At 47.2% G+C, this 20,861-nt stretch overlaps 1 protein-coding gene across 2 annotated transcripts in view; it reads right to left on the bottom strand.

Moving 5' to 3' along the window:
- ATP6V0E1 (ATPase H+ transporting V0 subunit e1) overlaps positions 1-20,861 on the bottom strand; it is a 52,173-nt gene that overhangs the window by 25,683 nt on the left and 5,629 nt on the right. The window contains exons 3-4 of one of the 2 annotated variants that reach the window (XM_081092936.1): positions 11,563-11,685; positions 3,690-4,165 (exon numbers count right to left, since the gene is read on the bottom strand). In XM_081092936.1, the coding sequence (XP_080949062.1) occupies positions 11,592-11,685 (94 nt within the window). In that variant the 3' untranslated portion in view covers positions 3,690-4,165; positions 11,563-11,591. Of the gene's footprint in view, positions 1-3,689; positions 4,166-11,562; positions 11,686-20,861 lie in introns of those variants that run through there. The other variant, XM_081092937.1, reaches the window with a different exon arrangement.

Raw genomic sequence — 20,861 nt, 5'->3', positions numbered from 1 at the left:
ACTGCTGTGTGAACGTGCTAATTTTCATCGACTGAGAATAGCCTCAGTGTTTGAATAAATGTGACTTCACTTCCCCTGACGCTGAATTACTCTTTTCAGAAAACGGGGTATGTATTATATTTTTGAAGGAAGTACTAACACTATTATTGCTTCCTGCCCCCTCCCTCCAAAAAAACCCAAAACCCACCATTTTTTTTTCCTGATTATAATACTAACACATACTCTTTGTGGAAAATTTGGAAAAAACACAAAGTTGTAAAAGAAATAATCATTATCAACATTTTGATCTATTTCCTGCCAGGACTTTTGCTATGTACGTAAGTTTAAAATCTTTTTTTTCCCTCTTAACATAATGTTCTATTATCTTTTGTTAGTAACTTTTACTGTTTCTTCTTTTTATTGAAGTGTTACATTTTCACTGGAGAAAATGCTGAAAAAAATATTAAAATCATCTGCAATTACCATCCAGAGGCAGCGTGAATAGTTTCGTTGTCTTTTCAATCTCTTTTCTAGGCATGTATTCTGGGGCAGAGGAAATTATTAAATGCACCACAATACTCCTCTATAATAATCATCAGGTCAGTGATAAGGGTGTAGACACCATTATAGGTTTAAATAAGAAAATAAAAACAATGACCCTGCAAACTACATCTTCAAAAGGCCTGCCAGGAAGACTCCCATTCTCGCACAGGAACTGGTGGAACCTGGGAGGACATGGTCCCGACACTTAATCTGATTGTTTCTAGGAGACCCATCTCCCTGTCAGAGCTCAGCTAGGAGACCCATCTCCCTGTCAGAGCTCAGGCCTGGAGCCTGGCACAGGCCTTTACTTTTTCTGTAACCCCAAACAAAAGGGAAACCAGAAGTAGAAGAAAAAATCAGTTGGCTGCCCGCTCTGGGGCACATCTTTATAGGAAAGTACAAAAATAAAATTTAAAAAAGAAAAGGACTGTCATTAGGTCCGAGGGATTTTGTCATTTCTTTGGAAAATCCCCGTCGAGTATCATTATAATTTACAAATCATCCTCACCATCAGCATCTCATTTGGTAAGACCCTCAGACAGCAGAAAGGGCAGGTATTATCCCCATTTTATAGATGAAAAAACTTAAAGCTCAATAATGAAAGGATTTGCCCCCAGTCACACAGCTAGCGAGTGATGGAGTGAGATGCAAAGCGAGGGCCTCTCCTAGGCTAACGATCACCCCGAGAGGCCATGCCATGTCCACCGGGACGGGCTGTGCAGGAGGGACCTCTCCAGACCCCTTTCCGAGGTCCGGATGGAGCTTCTTCCCTCTGCGCCGGGCCAGCCCCAGAGCAAGGGAACTGCCAGAGAAAACGATTCCAGCAGCAGCCAAGGCAGATGCTGCGCCATATTGTAACGAATGGGTCAGTTATGAGGGATTCGGTGAGGAGAAAATACACATCTGAATTTACCTATTAATTGCATTTAATATTCTCAAGCATTTCCTAAATGAGGAAACAGGCTGAGGGTTAAGTGACCCCGAGCGGGGGGGCGGGGGGGGGGGGATTTTATTACGTTCCCCACACAAAATCTGAGTTGATTTCATCATTCCCTCATTTCAACAATAGCAATGTAGCGGGGTGGGGACAGACTCAGTACCTGGCCCCTAGGAACTGGCAACCGATCTTCCTGGAAGGGCTGTGATCTCCAATTTGGCTAGAAAATGAGCTCTTCTTCACAGGCTTTATGCTGAGGCCATTATGACACCATTGGGAGTCCCAGTAGGGTTTGGAGAGAACCCTCAAGGTTCGAGCTTGAACTGCTGCCTTATTAGGGCCTTTCCCTCCCCAGAAAGCTCACTGAGCCGATGTCCCTTCTGGGGGACGATCAAACCTCGCGGGCACAGCACCAGGCTCTCAGTGCTCCGTCCCGTGTCGTCAGCACACTCACAGGAATCAGACTCCACCAAAGGGCAAGCGAGCCCGAGTGCAAAAGGCAGTGTAATCCAGTTTACTTCCCACTGTCTGGCTTAGAGCAAATGAGGGCAGAAAACGGGATCGGTACAGAGCGAGGCCCACGCAGGGATCTGGATCAGCCAGGGCTGCGACCTCTGCCTTCAACTGCGCCCTTGAACTGCAAATGTGTCAGACCATGGTCATGGCTGAGAAGAGGCCCCGGCAGCCCTCCGCACCTGCGGGCTCCCGAGCAGCTACCGCCGATGCTGAACTCAATACAGGCAAAAGCAACACTCAAGGTAAGGGCCCTACGTTAGGGACAGCATGAGGCTCAGATCCAAAACCATGGTGGGAGCTGGGAAGGTTTCAGACTGACCCCCAGCGACAACGCACTGACTCGAGAATGCAGGCGCACAGCTGTGCTGGTCACACTCCCCTCCGAGGTCAGGGCTCAGAGACTGCGGCACCCTACGCGGCCACAGTAACCACCAGCACTGCTTTCTTAGATTACAAATACTGATTAAGGGTCAGTGAGTTGCTCTGATGGGGAGGCAGGGTGGCAAGTGGGAAATGCTGTCGATCAATGGTTCTCAACCTTCTGGCCCTTTAAATACAGTTCCTCATGTTGTGACCCAACCGTAAAATTATTTTCGTTGCTACTTCATAACTGTAATGTTGCCACTGTTATGAATCATAATGTAAATATCTGATATGCAGGATGGTCTTAGGCAACCCCTGTGAAAGGGTCGTCCGACCGCCAAAGGGGTCGCGACCCACAGGTTGAGAACCCCTGCTGTAGATCCTACCTCCCCCCACCCGCCCCCCACCCGCCCCCCAGCCCTGTCCCCATCTGCGTCTAACGAGCTGTGCTGAATTGGGCAAATGATTCTCCCTGTCTGGGCTCAGATCCCTTACCTATCAAACAATGGGCTTAGCATATATCACTATGGTTGGTCCCTTTGGCGTCAAGTAGTCAGTTTTATGCATTCCATGAAATTAGCTAAATAGGCTCCTTTGCTGGAAATGTAAAGTACTGGTATTGCCTAACGCTCATGAAAACTTCATGTTCAAAATGAAAGTAAAGAATGGAAAGAAAAAAATGAAAGCAGAAGAGTCATTTCAACTTGAAACTCCCTTTGGTTGTGAGACTAGCAAAGCAATGAGTTCCGAGTTTGGGAGGAATAGAAAAGTACAAACTGCAAAACAGGAAATCCATTCTTGGCTGGCTGTCAAAAAGCCTCGAGCTGGTGAAAACTTAGATCCACTTTAATGTCTAAAACGAATAAAGCCCCCCACAGAGTGCATTACTGAGATGCTTGCTATCGAGAATTACTGCCCCTGTGCCAGGCTTTTGAAATCACTCTGAGTTTCTCCAGCCCCAGGTCAGCGGGTGTGATGGGACAATGAACCGCTGGTTCCAGGTCGTCCCTGTGGCTGGTGCCGACCTGCTACCTGCTCACCATCATACCCGCTTTTTTACGCACACTGGTTCTACACAGACTGATCTTCCTCTTCCAATAGCATAACAGCTCTTGCACTGGCACAGACCACAGATTCTACACCTTTGATTCCTCCAGTGCCCTGGCTAGGGTAGGCCCTCAAATGCTTACTGAACAATTAAGAAAGTACTTACCAGTCTCTTCAGGCACCTCAAACTACATGGCCACCGTGACCCATCCAACCTGAGTTCGAGCTGCAAGGCCTCTGTTAAAGGCCTGATTTAGAGACATAGAAGCTTATAAAAATGAGCTTAACAAACACAAACACCAGATTTCCATAGAAAGCAGGAAAATAATTTATTCCAAAAGATGGCAGAAGTAAGAAATTCATCCTGAAAATAGACTTTGGTGTAGTTCTGTCGGGACAGATCTGCCCTTGAACATGCTCTCCTACGGCTGCTGCACTGGAGTCTGTCTCACTGTCTCATGACAGCGTTTGAACACGTCACTGGTCCCGTGTCATGAGCAGGCAGGAGCCATCTTCAGGTCCACAGTCCCAGGAGAGTGCCGTGGTTCCAGAGCACCTTCTGTCTCAGGGGAGCGCATGAGCATTGGATGGCACGGGCACCGCTCAGATTAAGGAGGCACATAATTCATCAAAGTGTAAAAGGCTAACAGGAAAACACTGCACTGGAGAGTAAGTCAACTGTGCTGTGGGTGTTTAAGGCAGGATGGCCGGGGCAGGCGAGCCAAGGAAGGCGGCCCAGTGTGGAGGTGACTGCACATCTAGAGGAATTCTCGCCATGACCTGCAAAACAAAGCCGGGCTAGTCACTGGTCCCCCCCACCCCCCTCCCCACTCGCAGGAGGGCGCAGGCTGACATCAGCGAAGTCAATCAGGCCAGTCACTTAAAACACCCAGGTGCTCAATGAACACTCGAGGGAGAAGTGGGCTCAGTCAACCTGAAAACTTGGGTAGGCGCTGCAGGGCTGGGACAAGAGGTCCCGTCACCAAGGACACTGCCACACTGAGGAGCACAAGTAGGTTTGATCGTGTCACAGAAAGAGGAAGAGCCAAGTGGCTCAGACCGATCGAACTGGAACCTAATGAGTTCCCTTTGGTTTCAAGAGCCTGTTTCCCGTCCCCTCTCACAGCAAGGAAGCGAGGCTGCCGCAAGCTGTTCTGTGAGGCTCCAAAGGAGCACATTCCTCGTCCTCGGAGCTTGAAGTTGCTCCTAGCGAGCTCCCTGTTCTCGCCACCACGAGTGTAGGTGACAAATGGGAGTCTTTTTTGCTAGAAGCTTCAAGCTGCAACCCCACCTTTGCAGAGCCAGTTAACATCCAGACCAGGCATCTTCACACATCCAACTGCTAACGTGGTCGCGGAAACGCCTTTATGTAAAGCATGTTTTATAACACTATATAAATAAAGCCACATATGCTACTTCTGAAGTGAAAAAACCAAGTAAGAGAAAATGTCCTTCAGAGGCAATTTCCACACGCGGCTGAGCTGGCGGTGAGAGAACGAGCTGGTTATGACCACAGTTGGCCAGAACGTTGAGGGTAAGCGCAAGTGGGAGGGGCTAGTTACATCTGGATGAGGCATGGCTGTGGCATGCAGGTCTGACAAGACTGAAGGTCAAACTGCACAGAGAGAACTGATGGGCCCTTGAGGCTTCCCAAGTCAGTGGGCGGAGCCAGGAGGATCCACAGTGCAGAGTGGCTAAGGCTCCCAAGGCCGGGGCTCCAGGCGCCCAGAAGCGGACAAGAGACTGGTGCAAGCTGGGGCAGCGCAAACGCCCTGGGTGGTGGCAAGCACCAGGCTGCCGGGACACCCTACGGCAGGTACATCCACCCCAAGATGGGGCAGAGGCCCAGTTTACCATGTGGCAGGAAAGAACCACAGCAGGTGCAGAGGGCAGTTCCGGAGCCAGTGGCTCTTGTAGCCCTTCCTCCGCCACCGCCCCCCCCTCCCCCCAATCTAAGGAGCGTCTCTCTCCTCCCCCAGCCAGCAGCACGGCTCCTCTGCACAGACCTGAGCTCCAGGCCCAGGAGGAATTTGCTTGAGGATACTGAAGGGTGGGTACAGATGTCCTGTCTGGTCATTTTCTAGGAAGAACATACTTGTTAGAGTCCCCAACGTTGAGGCCTTTTTGGACAAATAAATAATCACGAAATGAAAAAGTAGGTCTTCAATTTTGAAAAACCACAAAGAAACCGGGAGTAATTTTCACTCGAGCTCAATGATAGCCAATTTAAGATAAATGTGAGTGAGCATTATGTTAAATGGAATACACTTAGGGTTTGCTTTTCGAGTGAATTAAGGAAGCCCGTATTCTAATCATCTCTCTGATTAGACTGGGATGGGGGAGGGGAACCCCACAAAGAGCCCACACCGTCGTTTTAGAAAATAAGGAGATCACTAAGGCTACTTTCAGATAAAACTGAGAATGAAGACAACATCAAAACACCAAGGCAGACTAGGAAATCTGTTCAGGGAAGGATGAGTGAATATATATATATATATATATAGTTAATCCTCATATGAGGATATTTTCCCATTGTGTTTCAGAGAGTGGAAGGGAAAGGGAGAGATAGAGAGAAACATCTATGTGAGAGAGACACATCCATTGGTCGCCTCCTGCATGCACCCCGACCAGGGCCAGAGAATTGAGCCTGCTATTGAGGTATGGCACTTGACCAGAATTGAACTCGCAACCCTTCATTCCGAGGACTGATGCTCTATCCACTGAGACACACCGGCTAGGGCTCAATATATTTTTATTCAAAGATAGATATCACAAATTCACAAAATAATTCCTTGTCTATTGTTATGTGTAACGTATGTGCTTACTACCGGAGATGAACAATAAGAGGCAGTCAAGCAAGCTAAGGGTGTGTATTTAACAAGTCAAGGCAAGGCACCGAATGAATGGCAAAAACTGGGGAGCTAAACACATTTAGGGGGAAGACATTACTTTGAAACCAAGTGGCCAGGAAAGAAGTGCAAGGCTTTGCAGGCTGGACACTCCCCAAGAAGCACCAGGAAGAACCGCAGGAGAATGGGGGAGCAGAGTAAGACAGGAGAATGAAAAATGGTGTTTACTAACCTGCTTTCTAAATTAATGCATGTAGTAGGTAGCAAGCGGCAGGAAAAGGTAAGTAAGCTAAGTAGGTCAAGATCATGAAAACAGTGGGGCCGGAACCACAGGTCACGGAGGAAAGCAGAGCAAAGGCTGCCAAGGTGGTCTGAGGGCAGACCGGGAGGCCTCGACCGCCAGGGCAGAAAGCTGGGCATACCAGCAGACTAGTCCTTCTTCTCTTTTGTGGCTCAGGGACCTCTGGTGACCCTGACAAAGCTGAGCGTACAACATGTTACAGTGCATTTCAAGGGGCCTGTACCCGCTGAACCCAGGGGCCTCAGGTTAAAAAGACCTGCCACAGCCCACGGAGAATGACGGAGGGTTCTGGGCAGGCCGTGAGCTGTTTCAGGAAGTGCTCCCCCAGGAAGACACACAGGGCGCGGTGTGTGGATACACTGATGAAGGAACAGGGAGACCGGATGAGGAGCCACTGCAGTAACTCGGAGCTGAGTGATTGGATCAGAAATCAGGGTGTCGGAAGGAACAGACACAGAGATGTCACAGGATCAACTGGATTCGAGGAAGAGGAGAAAGAAGTGATCAGCAGGTTCTGCCGCTAGGTGACAGAGAAAACTGTGACATCAGGAAGGGAAGTGGAGACATGGCTGAGTCTGAGGTGGCAGCAGCATATGCAGAGATCAGATCAAAGACCCGCTCTGCACCCACAGCGGCTCGCACTGCCTCGCGGGTCACAGGCCTGGCTGTTTCACGGGGTCCCCTGCAATGCCCGCTCAGCGCCATGCACCTCGTGAACACTCCAATCTTTTTGGAATGCATAGAAAAACAGCTCCCCCGGGGCAGAGGCCTAATTACCAATGCCCTTTCTTCCCCTCCGTCCAGACTGTGGACTAAAACAGAACTGCTGCCCTTTAGGACCATGGCAAGCCATGTAAGCTCATCTAACACAGGACAATGACGTGGCAAACCAACTAACTCCAGGACACGGCTGAAGCCAAATCCACCCCAAGGAGACTACAGGCTAGCAGGACACCCCACGGCTGCAGGAAAACGGGGCGCGGACAGAAACAGCAGCCTTGCTGCGACAGTTCCATAGGGAGGAGGGCAGGGCTGGCGGGGCGACGATGGAGAGAGCACTGTTCTGGCCAGTTCTGGGCAAGGCTTCCAGCCAATGGATACAACGCGCCAGCACTCAGCCTATCGATACAGGAAGAAAATCACGACAGGGAAAGTGATTCAAGTAGCAAAAGGTGAACGAGGTGTCAACTGTATTGTTCAGATCAAGTCGACTTCACCTGTATAAAATTTTTCTAAAGCTTTCACCACTGCTTCTCATTTTCCTCTTGCTGAATATCATGTCTAGCTTACACCTGCTAATTTCCAAACCTGGGTTCTTAAGTCATGCACAAGATCAAACACTTTTCCTCACCAGATGAAGAAGGCCTGCAGCTGGATTCTGCACCTCCTCATCATCCCACTGCATCATCGAAGTTCAAAGTTCAAAATTAGCTCAATCTTTTGAGTTTACCACCAAGAAAAGTGAAGTCCTGTCTTACGAGTTCTGCCTGCTCCAATGCTACACACACATTAGATCTCTTGATGTGGTTGGTCACCCCAAAGGCCTAGAGTCCTGGTACTGCCATAATCACCACCTCAAACGGGGAATAAACATGACAGGGTGTTCATAACTAGGGTTCGCCTGGCTGTGCCCTTCTACTTCCTGGCACTTTGCTTTTAAAGGAACAACCTTTTAATATAAGGGTTTCAAGCAGCAGCCCCAGTTGGTGCTGTGGACCAGAGTGCAAACGTTAGGAATTCATCAATTAGGTTAACACACACACACACACACACACACACACACACACACACACACGAGACCAAGAAGAACAGCCAATGAAATCTTCAGATCCACACACCAGTGTATTCAGGGCCAGAGGGCCCCATTCTAAGGGAAGGAGGTGAGGCTTGGAGAGGTCATGAAAGGCAGAGCTGGAAGTGCTCAGCTTTGAAGCCCCATTGGCATCCTTACCTAACATCCACTACAGTTAAAAAGGTTAGAAAACGGGAGACCTTGCGGGAAAAAAAGGAGGTAGGAAGATGTTATGAATCCGATCTTTCAAAAAAATCTATGTAAGAGGGAAATCAAAACGCCTTTGGGCAAAGAGGAAAAAACTGACTATTTACCTATCAGATTGGCACAAATCCAGCTGAGGAACAGGCTATACCAGCCGTGGGCAAACTACGGCCCGCGGGCCGCATTCGGCCCGTTTGAAATGAATAAAACTACTGAAAAAAAAGACCGTCCCCTCTTATGTAATGATGTTTACTTTGAATTTATATTAGTTCACACAAACACTCCATCCATGCTTTTGTTCCGGCCCTCCGGTCCAGTTTAAGAACCCATTGTGGCCCTCGAGTCAAAAAGTTTGCCCACCCCTGGGCTATACTGTTGGTGGGAATGCAAAAACAGCACAATCCCTAGAGAAGGGAATGTGTAATATCTAAAAAAAGTATTTTTACCTTTAACCCAGAGATTTCATTTTCAGGGAATCCAACGCAAAGATCACTAGCAAAAATATACAATGTCGCCCTGGCCAGTGTGGCTCAGGTGACTGTCCCATACACTGCAAGGTTGTGGGTTCAATTCCCAGTCAGGGCATAGGTTGCAGTTTCGATCCTCGGTTAGGTGTGTATAGGAGGCAACCTATTGATGTTTCTCTCTCATATCAATGTGTTTTCTTTTTTCTCTCTCTCCCTCCCTTCTTCCCCCCTCTCAAAAAAAAAAAAAAAAATCAATGAACATGTCCTTGAATGATTAAAAAATATACATAATGTCATATGCACAGGATATATTGTGGCTTTATTAACAATAGCAAAAGACTAGAAAAACCCAGAAGGACATCAATGGCTATAAGACTTGAGGAAGATCTCTATACACTGATAGGAGCAAGCTCTAGACTTCTGTGTGCAGGGAAAAAGCAAGCTACAGAATACTATAGATGTATTTTCCGTAATAGCTGTGTGGGGGGGGGGAGGATGGAGATCACACACACACACACACACACACACACACACACACATATGTATTTGCTTATCCTAAGCAAAATGAAACACTTAAAGGATAGACTTCTCTGAATATATCTTGCTTACAATTTTGACTTTGGAAATATGTTTTACATATTCAAAATAGCAGCAAATAAAAAGAATTACCATGAATTGAACACAAAATAAAACTTAATCTAACTACATATCAACTTGATAACCCCCAGAACAATAATTATTTCAAGGATTTCAGAAAACAGCATTCTGTTCTTTATTCATTCTAAGGACAAATAAAGCAGAAAAGATATCCTAAACTGCACTTAATAAAGTTATAGTTGGTAGTTATAATGTTATTTTGAAACTATTTTATATGTACTATAGGATAACGAAAGTAAATAATAAGTTCCTGTCTTTAGGAACTAAGATTTTCAGTATATGTGAATGATACTTAAGTATAAAAAACCAAAGAAGTAAAAAACCTTAATGTCAAATTTGAATTAGAAATGCTAACATGAACTCATGATCCTTTTTCTTCTTAAAAGTACACACCTCTGGCTCTGTCCATTGTAAAGACTTGGAAGCAACAACACCCCAGCAGAAACAGGCGCACCTGGCAATCAGATCCTGACTTGCAAATACCATTCCCACTGAAAGGAACCGGGGCAGCCGGGCTGGAGGACTGACGAGTGAGCCAGGATCCTTTCGGTGGGAAATTCAGAAAGAAACTGGAGGAGCAGTTGGTTCGAAGCCTGGGCCAGGACACACACAAGAGAGGGGTCTGGGACATCTTGATATTGCCAGAAAGTAAGGAAACGAACGAAGACTAGGATCAAAAGGACATATAAGCCCATCTAGACAGGCTCCCATAGGCCAAAGAAAGAACAATCTATCATAATCTATAATAATAAAGGCATAATATGCTAAGTAGACCAGATAGCCGAACAACCTTTGGGATGAAGCCAGGACTGCAAGGGCCGAGGCAAGCCGCCGCGGCTGCAAGAATTTTGTGCATCGGGCCTCTAGTTGAACATAAAAAGGATAATAAATGTAACTGATTACATTTAAAAAGGGGGAAACAAGAAACCGCTCTGGGTATCCTCAAAGGAACGTGAGCACCAACAACTTGTAGTCTGAAAATTTTTAAAAACTTAAATATGTATCCTGCTTTTCCTGTATGATCTATATTTCTAGTTTACTCAATAATCCTCATTGATGAGGGGAAGTTCTTCTTTTTGAAAGAGTTCATCGAATCAAATGTAGAACTAGAAACTCACCATTTTGCAATTTCTATGGAAACACTCAATTCAAACTAAGCTCAGTAATGGATAAAATCACTGGGTGGAAGGCCGACAGAGAACTTCACAATTGGAGAACCAGGCTGCCGTTACCTGAACCCATTGATCACCTTAGCATCACTAAGGCCAGGGAGCCAGACACCATGTGTCTCCTGACAGGCACAGTACCACCAACCAGGTGCCCTTGCCCCAAAGCTGCACCAGAACCCAGTCAAACATTTAGCACTAACTCCACTTTATCAAAATGATGGAGACAGAGGAACAAACTACATGACAGGCTTTCCACTCTCAGCTGGTGTTTAAATCTTTCCGCTCTACCACTCCTGCCCTCTAATACTCAGAACCAAATAAAAGCTGCAATTTGAAGACCAATTTTCAAAAAACACCTGTCTCTCTCTATCCAGAGCATTCAGAAAGGCTAATTTCAAAGGCACTTCTTGAAGCTGCTGGGTCTTGTAACATCAACTACCAGTGGTCACGTTCCTGAACTGTGCCTGAAAGACAGCATGCAAAATCAATCCTGTACATCAAACTGGATTTTAAACGGCAGGGTAACAGGAGAATTTAAGAGAATCTTACGGATAAATCCTTTGGTAAAGCAAATGACCTAAGTCCCAAATTTGTTTCTGCTCTTCATGAGATCATGTTTGCTTTCAGTGCCTGCCCTTGCCAAGTGTTAAAGTGGCCACAGAACTCTGAGAAAAAGTCAAGGCAAACTCTAGCTGAGTGACTGACAACACTGATGAGAAAGGTCAAGGGTATAGTCACCTCGATGGCTGGGCAGCGGGTCTTCTTCCTCAAGGCCAGTGATGCTTGAGATACCAGATGGTTTCATTTTTCAACTGTGGTCCAAAGAGAGGGTTGAGTTGGGCCAGAATTGCGATCAGCCAACTGAAAGAATAACGGGGGAGGAAAGACAACGAAAGTGGTGAAGTCATGCGGGAACAGGACCATTTTCAATCAGGACGGGGGAAAGGAGCTTTACTGAAACTTGAGTTTACTCTGTTTAGACCAACCTTCAATACAAGTGCCTCACACACTGTGCTGAAGGGAGCCCAGCTAACAGCTTACAACCAACTGCTCACAGGACACACCTGGCCTTGCTTTCGACACGTATTACAAAGTGAAGCTTCCTCACAGGACAGCTCTGTCTTTCCTCAGTTTCTTCATCCAAGTACCTAAGATTTCCGGAATTCATGTATCTTTACCTCAGAGTGGGTTTTTTTATTCTTTATTGTTGAAAGTATTTCAGTCCTCCTTGTCCCCCCACTGACCCCCTCCAGCCCACCCCCGCTACCTCCTCAGAGTGTCTCTACCTAATCTCAAGCGCAGGAAAAGCTGGTGTTCCTTTATCCATTCTACAGATGCTGACCCACAGCCCAGATGCCACACCCACTTGTACTGGCACAGCCAGGTTAAATTTCGGCCCACCGTCTCCCAATTAGGCCCTAACCCTGAGTGCCCCTTCTCTAACCACCATGGCCACTACAATGAGCCGGGAAAGGGGAGCCAAATGGCTGGCGTTAACAACTGCTCATTCAGACTGTAGTGGCAGGAGTGGCTCTGGATTACGGACTGCTTATGCAGGAAGTCCCATGGTGTTACCCAGAACCCCAGGGTTAGATGTGAACAGCAGCACAAACTGTCTTTAACATTTTCTCATACTGTTCACAGTGGTTTTATATCTGGTAGAATACGTCACAAACCCAATGACGTTTGAGAACGACGGAGCTAGAACCAAAGCAAAGAAATGTTAAGACCTTGAATTCCCCTATAAGACGGGAACTAGCCAAACCCCACCAGGCCATTGTCTGGTTGGATCTCTATTTTTTCATTTACTGTCATTTTTAGAATTCTTCCAATCAAAGGATCCAAAGGCCGGTGCTGCTCACCTATGACCAGCCTGCACAGAAGCCTGCGCCCACAGAAACAGTGCACCTGCCCTCCCCACCCCACCCCACAAAAGGCAGTTTTGTGACAGGTAACCTGACACCTGAGAAGGCGGGGCCAAAGTAGATACCTCCAGCTGACTCACTTTATAAACAAAAAGCTAATTCAGATGAGATCCTCTGATCTGTCCCGAGAACTAGAGTATTAAACACAAACAAAATACCAAGGCGTGTCGTTGGGGTGTAACATCTCTCTGCCACTGTAATAAAAGAGGGAGGACAGCGCAGGCAGGCACACGGGAACACTCTGTGACTGCAGCGCACACTCACTCAGTCATGGAAAATTCCACACAGACCCAGGACTTCCCCCAGCCCAGCAGGCAGAGAAGCTGACGGTAGCAGCAGCCGCCCGTCCTTTCATCAGGGACTGAGGTAACTGGCAAACGCTTGGACACGTGAAAAAAAGTACGTTAGAACCTAAACGAGACTGTCCCCTTTCTTCACCAAAAACGTACAGCACCGAACGAAAGCCCAGCTCCCGGTCCTCCCTCCTGGCTGCACGCTGTATGACCCAGCGAGCTTGTACAATTACTGACGCTCTGCTTCCCCTGGAGCCTTCCCTTTAATCCTCCCATAACACAGTTAAGGAAACTGAGGCAGGCAGAGGCTGAATGATTTGCCTGCGCTCACACTACTCATTAGGTGGCAGCAGCTCCTGAACCAGAAATCCAGTCGGACTAATGCTCCCACTACAAAAGCTACCTGGTGAAGTACTGACATTTCAAAGGCATCCCTTTAGCAAAATCTAAACTGATCTGGGGAATAAGGAAATAAGCCATCTGCTGATTATTGATTAAATCCAGGCCAAGCCTTTGGTACCCGAGGTAAGGAAGAGATATCTAGAAGCGAGAACAAAGGCTACTTTGCTTGCTCAGGTCAGTATTGAGAAACTTTTTTGAATTTAATTTTCCATACTATTTTTAATGTTTTGATTCAAGCAAAACATCTCACTTAAAAACCCCAACAAACCACAGTTCAAGAAAGTTCCTTGGGAAATGGCCCAGGCCTTTCCTCTGAAATTTCATGGGGGAATTGTCCCCCTCTGACCAGCTGAGCTCTGTGCCTGCCCTTCCGACTCCGACCCGACTTGAAATTTCCACAAACACAGTGGAGAACTGGGAGGGGAAAATCCAGTCTGAATTGATGGAAGTGGGTGGAGGAAGAGGTCATATTCCAATGATCCTATTACTTCATGTGTCCAGGAAGAGAGAACGAAATGTACCCTTCAAATCTGCCAAACTGTTCCCCAAGTCCCCATAACCTAAGCCCAGCCTCATAACCAACCATCTGAGATAGTCAAATGCCTGGGGCAGCTCTGGTGCCGTGACATCAGCCTGCAGAGCTGGCATGGGCCAGAAGTCAAGTCCATGCTCCTTATTCTAGACAGGACGCTAAGCCCTACAGAGCATAATCCCCCCAGTGAATCCGTGAAAGGCTCGGCTGGGACCCAGGGCTCTCTGTCCCGCTGTGCCAGCTGACACCAATGTCCCGGTCTATCCCACTATCGTTGCCAATGCCACGCTCCAGGTCAGCTCTGGGGATGCAGAGAGGAATGAGAAGAGGTACCAAGCCCTGCAGGGCCCGTGAGCTTGTGAGAGAGAAACCAGGACAGCAGTGGCCTGTGCTCTGGGAGGGTTCATTCTGCACACACTCCCGGCCACTTGTGCTGAGCTCAGCTCTGGATGATTAGGATTCTCCAACCGGACTGCATGTCCTCCCCCACAGAAGAGGCTACACGCAGCTCTCAAATCTGCTTTGTTCTTTTGTTTCACACTCAGATGTGAGAACAGGGAGCAGGGCGGCATGGTTACTTCCGGTGACGCACAGATCAAGCGGATAAATGCCTAGCTTCCCTGTTGGCAGGAACGTCTCTTCTGCTCCACTGTCCCTCCAGCGAGGGCAATGACACGAGTGACCTCTATCAGTGGCTTCCTTAAGAGACAGCAGAGACACAGAAGAGTGCGCACTATGTCCACCGAGATAATCTCTCTGAAACAAACCCCTTCAAAGGCACATATTATTGGATGCTATTAGAAAATATGAATTCAGTGTTGGGCAGGGTTGGGCTTTAAATCCAGCTATCTGTCTATATATATGAAAGGCTAATATGCTAAGTGTCCGACTATCCGACCGGTCGCTATGATGCGCACTGACCACCAGAGGAGCTGCAGTGACTTTGCAGCGGCAGTTCTCGGAGATGCACCCCGAAACCAGAGAGGAGGGAGCCCAATTCCTCACGGGGCCTTGCGATTCCACCTTCGGTCATGGGTTATGTTGCTGCTGGTTTACTGCACTATTGCATTTGCGTTCCACATGCTGTACAACAGCAACTTTGCAGAGTGCGCTCTCGCACTCGGGGACCCCTCGGGGATGTCTGAGAGCCGGTTTCAGCCTAATCCCCGCAGGCCAAGCAGGCCGAGGGACCCCCACCTGCCAGAGGGACCCCCTTCTCACTCTGCAGACGCCGGGGAGGGACCGTGGGAGGTTGGCTCCAGGATGTGTCCAGCCCTTCTCGCCCAGTCCTGCCCCACCGGCCCCTTCTAATTAATTTCCTTTCAATGTGCACAAATCTGTGCACTGGGTCACTAGTAATAAATATTAGCTATCTCCAGGCAAGTGGCCTTACAACCCCAAGCCTCAGTTTCCCCTTTTGTAAAGTGAAGATAATAAACCCTGCCTCAAGATGTTAAGAAATAAAGAGAGAATATATGCAAGTGCTCTGTGAAGTAGTTGACAAACAGAGTTTTAATAAATACTGGTTACTCCTTCTCTTTCTCGTGAGACAGCTACAATGCACTGAGGCACGGAATGAGATACAACCTGTGTGCTGCACAAAGAAGTCCCTCAGGCAGCACTGAGTCATCCTCGTCTCCGCCTCTCCTCCACCCCTCCCCTCCGTGGCAGGCAGAATTCTTGGATGTCCCCCAAGACACCCAACCCCTGGCATGCTCACCGTCTAAACCCAAGACAGTGAATACGATGATGGTCACTCCTGTGATCAGTGTCTAACAGACAGCTGGCCTGAGGGAAGGGAAGTCATCCTGGGTGGACGTGACCTACTTGGGTGAGTTCCTAAAAGGGACAGAGCTCTCCCTGACGAAAGGCATGTGGAGCGTGTGTATCACTTATGAGTGATTAGCTCGGAGCAGACCCTTTAGTATGCACTCAGAGAAACAACTGAATTCCTTTTTTCTCCTTAAAGAGAGCGTGGTGATAAGCTCTCGGTAGAGGGAGCTGGAGGGACACTGCAGGCGGGGACAGGGAGTCTGGGAGAACATTGGCGAAGCACGAGCAGGCTCGGGCCCAGAACATGGTTGCTCTTTGGTCTCGTAGCCTCAGACTGGAAATAACCTTCCTGCAGGCCTCTGACCTCACAACCAGAGTCCCCGCATGGCCCGCAGGCTCCGGAGGCCTGCTGACCGGCACAGGCACTGGGCTACACACCCAGGCCCTGGCCACCTGCTCTCCTGCCTATACTCAGAAGGTGGCACACTGCTTGCCCAGCAGCTCCAGACCAACTCCGGCCTGGCCAAACCAACAAACTCTCTGCTGTCGGGTGGACTGAGCCACACCTCCAACGAGGTCTGAATCCTTTTCAAGTTTGTCTTTCCTTGGGTCTCCCTCAGCCCGAGGATCATATAGAGTTTCCTTATATCTTACACTCTTTTGTCAGAGCTTGTAATAATTTTGTTACACTTCCCCTGCCTAACCTACTGTGTGGTTTTTATCTCCTTATTAGACTCAGACTGCGACAGGATGAGAAGGATTTTACACAATGGAGACTCTATTGCTGGCTTTGAAGTTGGAAGGGCTGCTCCACAAGGAATGTGGGTAGCCTCTAGGACAGCCGTGGGCAAACTACGGCCTGGGGGCTGGACCCGTTTGAAATGAATAAAACTAAAAAAAAAAAAAAGACCGTACCCTTTTATGTAATGATGTTTACTTTGAATTTATATTAGTTCACACAAACACTCCATCCATGCTTTTACTCCGGCCCTCCGGTCCAGTTTAAGAACCCATTGTGGCCCTCGAGTCAAAAAGTTTGCCCACCCCTGCTCTAGGAGCTGGGAATGACCCGCAACTAATAGCCAGCAGGTTGTAGGACCTCAGTCCTACAACCACAAGGAACTGAATTCTGCCACAGCCATAGGAGCTTAGGAGAGGACCCCAAGCTCCAGATGAGAAGGCACAAAATGATTTTTCATTAACCTTATGCCAACCCTAACTCTAATGACCCTTTCATATGGCAGGGATATGCCCTATTTTTGCCAGCTCTTGAAATAGCTTTCCTTTCTTTTCTACATACTTTCCATATCAGGCCTTCCAGTTCAAAGTCTGTAACAATACTCTTACTTTCCAAATTAGAAAGGAAAAAAATTATACAGGCAGAATAAGAAAAATCAATTTTTCATCTAGCAGATTTCCCTTCCACTATAAATAGTCAAGAGAGCCAAATATTTTCAATGTATCCATGAGAGAAATGTAAGTAATTCTCAGACCAAAAAGCTAAGCGAAGGCAAGTACCCAGAGAGGAAAGGAAAGTGACTGCAGATAGCTTTCTGTACCTTGAGACTATATACTAATAAGATGAACTTGAGACCTCACAGGACATGGAGAACAGCAGATAAAGCCCAGGGCCCATGCAAGGTAAAGAATCTAATACAATTTTCACACACCTCCCCGCAAAAACCCAAGACCCCAAGGTAAGGATAAATCTAACAGAGCCCCCTCAAGAGAAATGCCAGGAAAATCACCTGTCTCAAATGTAAGTACCAAGAAGGAAGAATTGGTCACCACTGAGAATTGGTTATCATGATGGTTTACAACTCAAATTCATTCTGTGGTTTTTAAAAAGTAAACACATATCAAGAATTTTACTTAACTTAAGCCACACTGGTGATGGCCTTAGGCATCTAACAGAAGCCATGTAAATCCTTTCTGGGAGGAGCCCACCTTCATACCAGACCTCGAAGAAGTCATACATATAAAATTATAGGGAAAATTAACAGCTTGCAGTCAACCATAACTAAACACATATGGAAACAAGGTACCATGAGTAGAAGGCAGCAAAGAGCAGACACAGACATGTAAGGGCTTTCGATACTGGAATGATCAGATACATGTTATAAATAAACTCTGTCTTAAGAAATAAGATAAGCTTAAAATATGTGCAGGGAGAAAGAAGGAAGAGGGGGAGGGAGGGAAGGAGGAAGGAAAGGAAAAAGGGAGGGGGAAGCAAAACTATAAAAGCAAAAGAACTTCTACAGGAATAAAAACTATGCAACCTGAAAGTAAAAATGTCAATAGGCGAGGTTCTGGTTCTGGTAACAGCAGAGTATCAAACTCATCCCATAGACAGCACATTAATAAACTCTAATAACAAAACATGAAAACCAAGTATTATATAGTACTAGAGATGGGAAATCTCAGAAATAAATTAAAACAAGAAAAAGAAGAACCCAGTGGAAATTTTAGAACTAAAAAGTATAATACACAAACTGAAAAAAAAAATCATTGGGTGGGCCTACTAACAGATTGGAGATGAAAGAAGAAATAGTGGACAGGCGTTTTTTGGAGAAACTGACAAGGGGATTCTGAAACGTATGTGGCTATTTTACAATAGCCAATAACCTTGAAGAGCAACACAGGGAGGACTCAGACTTCCTGATTTCAATACAAAGCTACAATACCCAAGACAGTATGGTATTGTCATAGCCTCTACAAAGAGATCCCTGAACAGAACAGAGGGTTTGGAAACAGACTCACAGGTATGTGGTCAAGTCATTTTGAACAAAGATGCCAAAGCAACTGAATGGAGAAAGGAAATGCTTCAATCAATGGTGCAGTTGTCCTGGGAAACAAAGCCACCCAACCGCGGGCCTCTCGACTGCCCGCTTATGGAAAGCCTCAGGTGCAGTTCTCGCCGAACAACAGGAACTGTAAGAACTAAACTCAACAGATCTCTTATCTTCTTTCACCTCAATTTTTGCCAGAAAAAATACTTTTCCCCAAACCTCCCAGGACCATGTACCATGATCTAAATTCCTTCCCAGACTGCGCTGCTCATCTCACCACCTGACCCAACATCCCGCCCTTCCCCTTCTCCCACCCGCTTCCACTGGGTTCTCTGTAACTTGCCCCAAGAGCTGCCACTCACTCACACACCTCCTCCTGTTCTCACTTAGGTTGCCTCCAGCTGCCCTGAAACCGGGCTCCCTGGAAGCTCCCAATCAGAAAGGGCTGACACCAGATGGCTCAGGCCTGGCGATGGGAGTACGAACTTCTTTGCTCCTCTCTCCCCTCCCATGCTGCCTCCAGAGAGTTCTCTCCCACTCCCATGGAATACTGACTTCCGCTTTGGGGAGCATGTCTGCTGAGTTTACTGCCCTCTGATTCCTTCATACCCCCCTACTTCAACAGGGAAGGCTCAAGGGTGCCGTTTTCTGGCCCTCCTCACCTGTGCACTAAATGCTGGCACTCCTGAGCTCTGGCCCTGGCCTCTCTTTAGGGCATGTTCCTCAACGGCAGCGGAACTGACATCTGCGGCTGACTGGTTCTTTGCTGGGAGGAGGGGGCTGTCCTGTCCGCTGTCCTGTCCACTGTCCGAAGTACAGCCGCATCCCTGGCCTCTGCCCCCGGATGCCAGCAGCAGCCGCAGTAGACAACCACTACTTGAGGAAATCAGTCTCAGGCCCTCAAATATCTCTCCTTATACAGTGGGGCCTTGACTTACGAGTTTAATTCGTTCCGTGATGGAGTTCGTAACTCAAATTACTCGTATGTCAAATCAAAAGTGAACGAGTGAGACACGTGATGCTGGGCTGATGTTGTGGCGTTCACTGTGACGTTCGCTGCGCCAACTAGCGGTGGGGTATCTGAAGCTGGCTCGTAACCCGAATTTTAGCTCGCAACTCAAAGCAAAAAATCGGCCGAGAGGCGGCTCGTATCTCAAAGAACTCATTAGTCGGGACACTTGTAAGTCAAGGCCCCACTGTATCCAGTTTCCCATCTGACATCTCTCAGAAGTTTCACCAGCATGTCAATCTTAGCCTGTCCCCAGTTGCATTTCTTTGTTCTTTTTTTAAATATATTTTTATTGATTTCAGAGAGGGAGAGGGAGAGAGAGATAGAAACATCAATGATGAGAATCATTGATCAGCTGCACGCCCCACCCTGAGGATGGAGCCCACAACCTGGGCATCGAACCGTGGCCTCCTGGTTCACAGGTCGACACACAACCACTGAGCCACGATGGCCGGGGCCCAGTTGGATTTCTGTTTTGAAACCGACTTTCCTCTGAACTATGAATACAAACTGGTCACACTGGTGGAGATCCTGGCTTCTTCAGAGTTCAGACACGTCACGCCCCACAGAATCTAACCTTCAACTAGAACAAACTGGGAAGAGGAAAATATTGCCACAAACAGAAGGCAATTAAAAAGTCCAGGAATGTATTTCAAAATATGACCTTGTCTAGAAAATCCAGTTTCTTTGGGTGTGTCTTCCTTCAAGAGAGGTACTTTCAAGAAATAACTGGTACCTACTAGCACCAAACAGTGAACTTTTGACTTTCTGATTTATTGCAGAATCCCACCCCTTTGTGGAAGCAGGTATGTAAAATATTTATGGTTGAGTTACACCCATATGTTTTAGACAGATAACTTGCTAATAAGTAGGACATATAATCAGGTTTCCAGGAAAAGAAAAAAATAATTTTGGAAATAGGTGCACTACCTCTGTGCATACACCGATGACAGTATGAACCCAGTCAACAAGCTGTCACAAGCACGCTGGTGCCAAGGGAAAAATGGGCTAAAATCTAGACAGCAAGAGGTAGGAGCTTGCCTTTGACTACTCTGCAGTGGCTGTTTTCTCCATGAACTAATACTCAGATTTCCCCAGGGCTCGCCTGGTGCCACCCCCCATGGAAGGGGAGAAGTTGGACAAGAGCTGGAAACATCTTTCAAACAGTTAAGCTGCAGTTCTGCCACTCATGAGGCTAAATAACAGTCTCCCAAAAATATATGTTGAGGATTACCTTACATACCCTAAAATAGTATTCACTCAACAGTTTTTATAAATGAATATAATCTATTCAAATAGATGCTAGGTATTACA

This window comes from Myotis nattereri, assembly GCF_964212035.1.
Source record: "Myotis nattereri genome assembly, chromosome: 5".
NCBI classification, from domain to species: domain Eukaryota; kingdom Metazoa; phylum Chordata; class Mammalia; order Chiroptera; family Vespertilionidae; genus Myotis; species Myotis nattereri.
The sequence above is the reverse complement of the archived record's forward strand: the minus strand, read 5'-3'. Positions and strand labels throughout refer to the sequence as shown.